The sequence below is a fragment of the Zosterops lateralis genome (genome assembly GCF_965231275.1).
Source record: "Zosterops lateralis genome assembly, chromosome: 4".
NCBI classification, from domain to species: Eukaryota; Metazoa; Chordata; class Aves; order Passeriformes; family Zosteropidae; genus Zosterops; species Zosterops lateralis.
In genome coordinates, this window is record NC_139765.1 from 30,680,432 (window position 1) to 30,691,255 (window position 10,824).

The 10,824-nt window shown below is 33.9% G+C and overlaps 1 protein-coding gene across 2 annotated transcripts; it reads left to right on the forward strand.

Annotated features, from left to right (window-relative positions):
• Positions 1 to 1,081: 1,081 nt before the first annotated feature.
• On the forward strand, positions 1,082 to 9,854 carry KERA (keratocan). 2 transcript variants are annotated; one of them, XM_083860414.1, is made up of 3 exons: positions 1,082 to 1,176; positions 2,713 to 3,607; positions 8,098 to 9,854. In XM_083860414.1, the coding sequence occupies exons 2-3, from the start codon at positions 2,722 to 2,724 to the stop codon at positions 8,268 to 8,270; spliced, it is 1,059 nt and encodes a 352-aa protein (XP_083716540.1). In that variant the 5' UTR covers positions 1,082 to 1,176; positions 2,713 to 2,721; the 3' UTR covers positions 8,271 to 9,854. The 2 variants fall into 2 exon arrangements, with proteins under 2 accessions (XP_083716540.1, XP_083716541.1); XM_083860415.1 differs by lacking the exon at positions 1,082 to 1,176 and adding an exon at positions 1,213 to 1,391.
• Positions 9,855 to 10,824: the final 970 nt, after the last annotated feature.

A 10,824-nucleotide genomic window follows, 5' to 3' on the forward strand; every position in this document is an offset into this window, starting at 1 on the left:
TTTAAGAAATCCCTGATAATCTTTAAGAGGTGTTGAAGGCCTGGAGTTCTAGCAGAGTGAAACACTTAAGAACTTATTTTAAGTGCATAAACAATGCAAAAATTACTGATGGTAAGGAGGTACTTTTTCATAAACAAGAAACATGGTGGTACAAACACATATTCATGAAAAAAGTATGGCATGGTTAACATTAGCCTTACTGAAGTCAGTGAAATTATGAAATAGGTTGTTATAGGTTTTATGGTGAAGATCAAACAGATGAAATTGAACTAAAATAATTATGCAATTAAGCTTTAAAACTAATATAACTCATTAAAAGTACCAGGATATATTTTATGTTTTCAATAATTTTCATTAGCTTTTCTCTTAAAATATTTATGTCATTGTTCTGGCTTTGAACATGAATAGTTTTTCTGATATGAAGTTGTTACTTTAAGTTTGGACTCAAAAGGAAAACAAAAATCTTCCAAATACTTAATGTGAGAAATATGTGTCTATCTTTGGAGAGCAAGTTGGCTGCAAAGAGTTTGCTTTAGATCAATGATAAAAGAAACTTGCAGGAGGCAGTGGGGAATATTATAACTTTGTAGAAATATATGTAAATATCTCTCTGAAAAAAAAGAAAAGGTAAGATTTAAGCTTTAAAGAACAGAAAATATGTTATTAAAAATTCTTAGCAAATGCTTTTGCTCTCTTTTCCTAATCAAGATTTTTTTTCTTTAAATGGCATTACAGCATCTGCATTTAATAAAAATCAAATAAAATATTTCCGTAGAAACAGATGGCACTGGTTTTAATTCTTTGTGGCCAATTCAGGTATTATGAGAATGAGTTATGATGTAATTGAGCTTTGCGTGCAAAGTATCTTCTAACAAAAATGTTGAATAAATGTACACTTTGGGTTACCTGTTTCATCTAGACCAGCTCCCCTCATCTGATAGAACATAAAAAACCAAATGTCTTCAGCTCTGTGGCTTCTTGGCATTAAGGCCAGGATTTCCTTCTTTCCCTGGCTAGGTGCTGAGGTGCCTTGGCTGTTTCAGGGGTTAAAAGCTGTAAGCACTGATGCGTATATATGAGGCTGTATTCCTAGAACACGGCTTGTAGCCTGACTCAAGCTATTACAGTCCAACAACAGGGACCAATAGAAAGAGAAGAAGATCCAAGAAAGCTGAGGTAAGCCCAAACTCTGAAACAATGTCAAACTAGAAGCAATAGCTAATAAGGTGTGCATGGAAATACATCTGGGAATACTAGTATGTACTTCCAGTTTTATATGCTGCTAATTCTTAGGAGGACAGGAAACAAACTCAGTGGTTAGCAGCCAAAAGCGGTGAATTTACAGTGATTTCTAACTGCCTTCAGATAGCTCCAGGAACTTGACAAAAAAGGTAAATCGCTTTATATTTCTTTTTCTAAGTATTACTAAGTTTATGAATATTTACAGAGTAAGAAGGTTGCAAATTCACTGTGTGAAATAGCAATGTTAATCTTTAGAAATACTTTATTTGTCCCTTTCTTTGGAATGCTTCCAGATAGCAGTTTCTAGGGCTGGAAAATCTAACTGCACTTGTTACTGATAATAACAATGTTGAAAACTATTAAATTACTACATAACATATGCAGTAACTGAACTGAGCTCTTAACCTTACTGATGTATTAATCCTATGAGAGAATTTGCTTTTTATTTAAATATTATTTTTGCTAAAACTAACTTAAATTTGACCAGAAATTTCAGCTATCAGTCTTTTTCCTCTACATTGCAAAATGCTTGTTAATCTTCATGAGGCAGTAAGCAAGATAACAGAGTTTGTAAGACATTGTTTTTTTTGTGCTACACAAATATTTATCTTCTGATATTATCAGTGATGATTTTGTTAGTAATTTAAAAATAGAAGAGGGTAATAAAGCAAATAAGTAGGAAAAAATAGTTAAAAATGTATAAATGTATATTAATAGTTTGGTTATGATTTAGTTTTTGTGGATAAAATTTTGTTAGGACTTATTCTTTGTGTCATTTAGAGCAGGGATTTGTTTTGTCTGTTTGCTTTAGGGAAGGAAATTTGTAACTTTGGATATGAAAGAGAGAGGCAGGGAATGGATTAGTCAAATATATTCTCTCCAAGCTTTTAAGAACATGCCCAACAAACAGCTGTTAAAACACACCTTGATCTTCCATTTTTCTATGAAAAAAAAAAATGGAAAATCTGATCCAGATGCCATTATAATTTAAGAGAGCAAAAACAGAAAAGAGGGTATGATTAATTTTAAAAGGAAGAACATGGAATTCAATAGTATTTATATCATCATGATAATTAGATCTTTTCTGAAGATTAACCATTACATAATGTAGATTATTGGTCTGTAAAGGAAAACTTACACAAATTTAAAGGATGCACTGATTTATTGCTAAAAATTATCTATATTTTCATATTCTTTGAAATGATACTTGCATGAACATCAGTTAAACTGGTAGCCAATGTGAGTCTAAGCTGAATAGGGGAATGTTTATCAACATATAGCACAGAATGGTTTATACATCTTATATTACTTTTCAGTTTTTTCTTAGTGGGCCATGGATAATACCCTAGAGAACAGAATTTGGCTGTTTATAAAGGAAATACTATTTTATATGCAAAACTCTTTTGTTAATCCAGTATGCTGCTAGGGAGTTTTATTGAAAAACAGCTAATTGTTTTTTCCCCTTCCAAGGCAAACATCATGATTCTAAAAGTCTATACAAGCCTTTTGCTCTTATTCTTGATCAATTTCGTGTGGACTCGAACTGTGAGACAAGTTTATGATGATCTGGATCCTGACCATTGGTCTCGCTATACTTCTGAGTGTCCACAGGAGTGCTTTTGTCCTCCTAGTTTCCCCAATGCATTGTACTGTGATAACAAAGGACTTAAAGAAATACCTCCAATTCCAGCAAGAATTTGGTACCTCTATCTTCAAAACAATCAAATTGAAACACTTTCAGAGAAGCCTTTTGTGAATGCCACTCATCTGAGATGGATAAATCTGAACAAGAATAAGATCACAAACAGTGGAATTGAGAGTGGTGTGCTGAGCAAGCTGAAAAGACTGCTTTACTTATTCCTTGAAGAAAATGAATTAGAAGAGGTGCCTTCCCCATTACCAGTGAGTCTGGAACAGCTAAGGCTAGCTAGAAACAAAATCTCCAAAATCCCAGAAGGAGTCTTTAGCCACTTGGAAAACCTTACTATGTTAGACCTGCACCAGAACAATTTGTTGGACAGCGCTCTTCAAAGTGACACCTTCCAAGGACTCAACAACCTTATGCAACTCAACATAGCAAAAAATTCACTCAAGAAAATGCCTTTAAGCATTCCAGCTAATACACTGCAGCTGTTTTTGGACAACAACTCCATCGAAGTTATACCAGAAAACTACTTCAGCGCAATACCCAAAGTGACTTTCCTCAGGCTAAACTACAATAAATTATCTGATGATGGTATCCCTCCAAATGGGTTTAATGTTTCATCTATTCTAGACCTACAGCTGTCTCACAATCAGCTCACTAAAATTCCACCAATCAATGCTCACCTTGAGCACCTTCATCTTGATCACAACAAAATCAAAAGTAAGTGTGTATTACCAGTGTGGGACCCTTCAATACCATATCTATTTTAAATATCTACTTAACTATAAAAATGCTCTTCGAGATAAAGTGAATAAAATCATAGAATAATTGAATAATTTTGGAAGGAAGGTACCTCTAGAGGTCATTTATTCCAACCTTCCGGCAATAAGCAGGGACATTTGATGAGGTTTCTTAGAGCCCTGTCCAGCCTGACCTTGAAATTTGCCAGGGATGGGGCACCCACCACCTCTCTGAGCAAATGGTCTTTGTATTTTACTGACTCTACAGCATATTCATCCTACTAAGATTTATGTCCTCAATAGTTTTCCATTTTGTGTGAATGAGATAAGGTTTTGTACCCAAGGCAACAGAAGCCTGTTGATTTTAACACTTTCACTTTCAGGACTCTTTCCATATCCATCCAGGTATAGAGGGGGGGTGTGGTGATTAGGGACATTATATGCTCTATATAATGGAAGTATCTACTCAGTAAGTATTTCATTTCCTGCCAAAAGAAAAATGATGACTTTTTATTCACCATTGCACAAAAGGAAGCCAACTTGCTATGTTTATGTTTCCATCATGGTGACTTAATTGAAGACATGGTCGCTTATCACTTTTTTGTGCCACATTGGTTCAAAAACATACTAAAAATAATGGTTTGGCTTTTGCACAAAAAAAAGACCTATGAAAGGAAGATACTTATTGATGATTTAAATTTATTCACTGCATTTAGCAAAATAAAAGCATGAAATCATGTAAAGAAAAAAAATTTGTATAACTTGCACATATATATATGCAAGAATTCTAACTGTTAATTAGAGTTAAAGCTTATGACAGATGTTGTTTCTGAAAATATTTAATTGCCCTTTGGTTACTAAGGATTTATTTTAATTGCTTCATTGCAAGGCCTCTGGTGCAGACTTTATTCTATCACCTCAAGTGGACACAAAATTGAAATCAATGGAATGTAGTCTGTCCAGTTTAATAACAGTTTTGTGTCTAGGTAGTATTTGAAGAGCTGTCCAGTCCTCTTCCTTCCCTAAATAAGTTTGACAAAGCTTAAGACCATGAAAATTAGCTTTTGTAGTATGTGTAAAACCAAGTGTCATGTTTCAATGACACACGAACTGTGAAACTGAATCAGGAGTTTTCCACAAGTCTTGCATTCCTCAATGCCTTTATCACTTTTCAAAAATCATTGTCAACTTAAGCCATAAGCACAAAACTGACTTTAGCCAAAAAACCAAAAAAAGCTGAATTCTTAGTAACTGAATATAAAATAGATGCAACCTGATACTTTAAATGAAAAATTGGGTATTATGTAAGGACATTTTACCACAGAGCATAATTTTTCAAGAAGGAAGGGATAATGACATAATCTTCATGAGGCAGTGCTCTAATAGATAATATCTTAAAGGGTCTCTAGGATTGCAAACAAGGAATGTAAATAGGCCAGAGTAATAAGAGCTGACATTAATTCTGCAGATTGGTTTTGTCTTCTTAAATCCAGATCAGTTGCTATTTTAAGATAATCAATGTACAAGGTTTGAAAGAACAATACCTGTAAAGTCTTGATCTGGTTTCTTAACAAAAGAGTCCTGCTGAAGGTTTACTTTTATGTGTGGAGTACAAGCCCTTTTTATAATATTAATTGTCAGGTATTCCTTCACAACTGCAAATCACTGCTTTATTTTCTGTTGGTGAGTCACTGTTGTCATTGCAAGAGTTCAGACATCAGCATTTCTATGTAAATACCACTTGTATATGCTTTATTGTATGTTATTTTGTAATATCAATTCTTCATATAAGTGCATGGCCTTATTTCTCTGGGGACCATTTATGAAGATATAAGGCCTTTGTCTGAAGCCCAGGAAACCAATGATAGCCTCAATCATTTTTCTCAGTGGAACAAGAGTTTCATCTGCAATGCCTTCCCTGACGATCTTGATACACAGAGGAAAAACTATTCTAATTTTGGAAGTAAAATCAACTTAAAACTAAAAGTAATTATGTCTCTAACAGACTTGCAACACATTTGTTCCATGGCATTTTTTAAACACACATGCCTACATATTTACCTAGGAGATATACTTGTGAGGCTCTGGGTAGTTATTAAATAGTGGAAAAGAGAACGTTAAAGTAAGCAAAGAGAAGGTATGAAATGAAATATGATGTAACAAGAGAGCAAGGGTAAGCATGTGGTATTATTACACTGCTATCAAAGGACAAATGAAAGTCAGCACACAGTAAGTTCCCCAGAAGAACACTGAGAGGCTGGGATAGATACTATGAACTAATATTATTCCACATGTAGAGAAAGGGAGGAATTCTTGGGCCATATATCTAAATTTTGTTTCTAAGTTGTAGGTTTTGCTGGAAAAGAAACAGGATCTTCTGCAGTTCTTCAGCAGAGACACAGCATTAGCCATTAATGAAAACCTCTATGGCAGTTTTCCCTTACAGCATCTTTAGATTTCATGTTTAAATATTAAAGAACAATTCTGTTGACAAGTAGTGGAATTCATCTTTTTAGAATAAACTATCCTAGATTTTTTTATCTAATTTGTGGTAGTCATACAGATCTCCTACTCCATGGAAAGGGATACACAATTGCATAGGGAAATTCATCCCATCTTAAGGAACTGTTTGTCTCCTTTTGGAAGTATTCATCTCTCCCTGGAGTTTAAAAAGAGAGTCTAAATGGTTTACTTAGGCTGACACTTCTACATGGATCAGTTTAGGCAAGGTGAATTGCACATATAGAAAGAAAGACCTGTTCCTCCTACTTAAACAAAATTCAGTAGTATATCCATGAAGAGTAGTGAAAGAGAGAAAGAGAGAGGCTTTTACTCCCCTGATAATTTGGGTTGGATTTACTGTTTATGGGAAGAGAACAATAAAACCCAAACCAATTCATATCACACATCATCAGGAAATAACTTCTTCCTAGGTGGCCTGTGGTTAGATAACTGCTGCCTCACTTCAAAGCTGGAGTAATTAACCAGTAAAAATAAGTGCAGTGGGATAATTTCTAGGTCAAGGAAGACAGAGATTTAGGATACACTTGAAGCCATCTTGTCTCTATGAACAGTAGTGCTGACCAAACAAAGCAGATATTTTCTGCTAATAATAGTTGCTTTCATAATGAAAATTCTTAATCTTTCTGTGTTGTAAATTCACATCTCAAAATAAGTTGTAGCTTGTCTTTTCCAAGAATACCAAAAGCTTTTCGAACATTAATCAAATTTCACAAGATAAACACGTTTTGATATCATGGATAAAACAAAAGCTTCAGGCCTTGGCCAACTGGGTGTATTTATCTAGTTTCCATGACAAAGATAAAGTCCACTTCCAAGATGTTGCAAACATCTGGGCAGTTTTTCAAAATAGAGTGGAGGGAAAAAAATAGTAAGTTATGGGGGGAAAAAGTAAGTTACGTTGTTATTTTTACTTCATGACATTTCTCTGATTTGAGGGATTGTAGTCAAAAGATTTGTGAATGGCATCATTAATAAACATAAAGGGAAAAAAATTTTTCCTATTTTTTCTTAGTAAAAAAACTTATTCAAAAAAACCTGTTACATCCATTTGCTTTTTTTGAATTAGTCTGAGGCCAAGATCCTCAAGAAGTCAGATCAATTAAAAAAATCATCATTTGGTCAAAGGAATTTGGCATCTTTGATAAACAAACAGCACTTCAGTGTTTTCTAGAGGCCATTTTGAAGCTGAAATAAGGCAGCAGCTGCCTAACAACTGAAGATAAAGTATAAAAAGCATTTTTGCCAAGTGTCAGTGCAGAGATAACCTAGAGGAGACAAGAAGCCCAAACTATTTAACGCTTACAAACATGGGTAATGACTGAAGCCATAGTTTCAAATTTTATCTCTACAGAAACAAATTGTGTGTGATGTATATAGAATTTTGGGGATTTGATAACTTTCAGATCAGGAAGAAAAATATTCCATTGCACAAATTATAATCTTGCAATTAAAACCAACTCCACTTAATAATGTGAGAGAACAGAAAAGTAAAGATTAAAAATTAAAAACACTTTACAAAAGGTTCCTCTGATTCAATACCGCTATTGCTTTGAATTCAAGATCTTCATTAGGGAATATTATCAGCCTAAAACTAATCTACTGTCATTGAAATAACATGTTCAAAACCCCTCAGAAGTAATCTTGCCTTGCTCACTCAGAGTGTAAAGAGCTATTTCTCAATGCTTACCATGTAGTTGTCTAACTTAGTACCCTCTTTGTCCAAGGATAAATTATGCATCTAATGGCCTTTTTTCATAATTGCAGCACAATAAATATGTGATTAACTGATCCAGATCACATTATATTCAATCAATAAAATATTTAAATAGTAACAAAAGCAACAGTCTCTCATGCTAACATCAGTGGAACATTATTTGTGTCCTAAGTGAATTTTATGTTAATGAACTTTCTCATGGAAATAGCCTAACATGTCGATCTGATTTTCAGGTGTCAATGGTACTCAAATATGCCCAGTTTCCATTGCCCTAGAAGAAGATTACGGTTATTATGGCAACATTCCTCGCCTCCGATACCTTCGTCTGGATGGAAATGAAATTCAGCCTCCAATCCCACTGGACATCATGATTTGCTTCCGACTACTTCAAGCTGTTGTCATATAAAGATATTGCAGTGTCATTCTTGTACTGTGAGAGTGTTAAGATACAAGTTTTGCTGGAATGAAACTTGTTCTTACTCATAAATCAAGAAGTAACAGCTTTATTTGACTTTAATTTTTTTCTTTGCTTGTGTCTTCTCTGTGACTGAAAAGGTTGTTCTTTCAGAAGGGATTTTGTAAGGACCTGAAACATGTGCTGAACACCTTATCCTATAAATTCATATTGTGAATATATTAAAAATGACTGGTGTAAGATCCCAAATATTCCAAAGAAATATTTCTTGTCAAATGTGACAATCCCAACCCTGCTAACACCATTCCTATAGAGAAGTTATGTGTCCTTATTTTGTTACATATCAGCTAGCGCAATGAATTTGAGTGCACTTGGCCAAATGGATATGCTAATAAAATCATGAGCTGTATGATTACCAATTATCAGAACTACCACTGACATTTTAGATAGTGACTAGTGGTAGACAACCACTTAACATACAAATAACCCATAAGTTTCGGTCATCCTTTGAAGAATACTTTAAAGGCAAAAAGTAAATGAGGCTTAGCATCCAAAGCAGTATACTGAATATATACCATTGTAGGGATTCATTCATTGAATTTCAGAACTGGAATAAACTGATCCAACTCAAATCCATGGACAAGAGACATGAGATGTAATCTTGTTCTCTCAACGTCCCAGTTTTCTGCTGCTTTATTCCATTTCTAGTTCTGACACCATTTCTTTCTGCAACTTTGGGATTGTCATTGAATATTTGGTTAACTTTAGTTTACAGAGAGATACAACCAAGAATTACAATGATTACATATTTAATGGACTAGTACTTCAAGAAAATTTGAATGGCTAGTTAATACAATGATGATGAAGAGAAAATTAAGAAGTCAAGGGATACATCTCCTCCCAATTATTTGCTGAACTAGGAAAGCACTTGCATAGAAATTGTATCATTTAGGCAAATACAATCAACTCAGAGCAGCATTCGGCTATCTGCTAACTCACATATATGCACAAAATAATACTGGATTTTAGAGAAGTCCAGATTATTAGAACACAATACAATAACAATTCACTAAGAAGACAGATATCAGAAGGTAAATGATATGAAATGTGGTTGAATTTAACAAATCTAGTTGATTATTTTTCTATTTTATAATAGAATTTCAGTAAATGACTTGAATATTAGAGTCAACTATTCACTGAGAGAGTACGACATTGTTATTTCTGCTAGCCAGCACAACAGACTATCCATCAGTCATTAGTTTAGTCTTCTTGCATTTCTAGATAGAAGCAATTAGTTGCTCATTGATATCTTGCATCTATTGCTAATATTTTAAGACTGGCCTCAGTAGCAAGCATTTAAAGACTCTGCACGTGGTATAACTTTTGCTTTTCAGATTAGGTATTTTCTTAAAAGTAGATTTTTAAAAGTGTTGAGAACTGTAATTTCTGACAATCAATCCTTTTTATCTGAAAATCACGACTTATTCTGCTCCAGAGAAGTTGTAGAAATAACCTAGTATAGAAACCCAGCACAGGAATAACCCATTCAGAAATCCAATCACTAAACCATTTATTTCTGCTGTTCTTTTTATGTGATTGCTGAGAAACTCCTGGCCTTCTAACAAAAGTATTCTCTGTACCTCTGTATTGACCCTATATGAAAATATACAGATTTTAAAAGTCTTTACAATATGTATGCATGTTTAGCTACATTCTTTACTCAATAATAGCATAGTAATTTATTTTTGGAGAAAGAATTATGTGACAATACTACTAATTAAATTATACCAATAATTATTCTTGTAGTTGGAAATTAATTTCTACTTTAAACAAAGAACAGATACATGTACTCCAAAGTGAATATTGACAGGCATATATGCATTTATTAATATTATTTACACTTCTAATTGGACAGCAAAACATCTTGAAAAAATTACTACCCTTTTAAGTACCACATACACATTGAAGAAAAGATTAAATCTTTTCCAAAGAGGTGTTGAGCTTACATATGACAAAGGTTGATATGTAAAATCATAAAGGGATCCTTGAACATCAAGGATCGTGCCCATTTGCAGCATAGGGGCATTATGAAATGGATTCAGGAGCACAAGATATGATGAAATAATTTTTAACAATTATTTTAACCATCTTTAGTGCTATTTTTCCAACACAGAGTAATGTGGAAATCCTAACAAATTGGTCCTTTGAATACTCACTACTATCTTAAGCAAGAATTCTAGAAAACATGCAGATTGATGCCCAAGATTTGTTCCTGTCAAATCCAAGCTAATCTGAGCAAAGTGAAAATTCGTGATACATCCTAGGACAAACTTCTATTGGGGTGAAGAGCTGCTGCTGCCAAGTGCTCTGTATTCTACTACAGTGCAATGCACTGACTCCACATCTGGGAACTATTTAATAAAGAGAAAACCCTAAGTATTCTCACTTAGGCTAATTTGTTCCATCTTGATGCTCTCCCCCAGAACCAGCTCCATGAAGTAGAATAAAAAACAATTATGTTGCTGCAGTGACCTTCACAAAATAA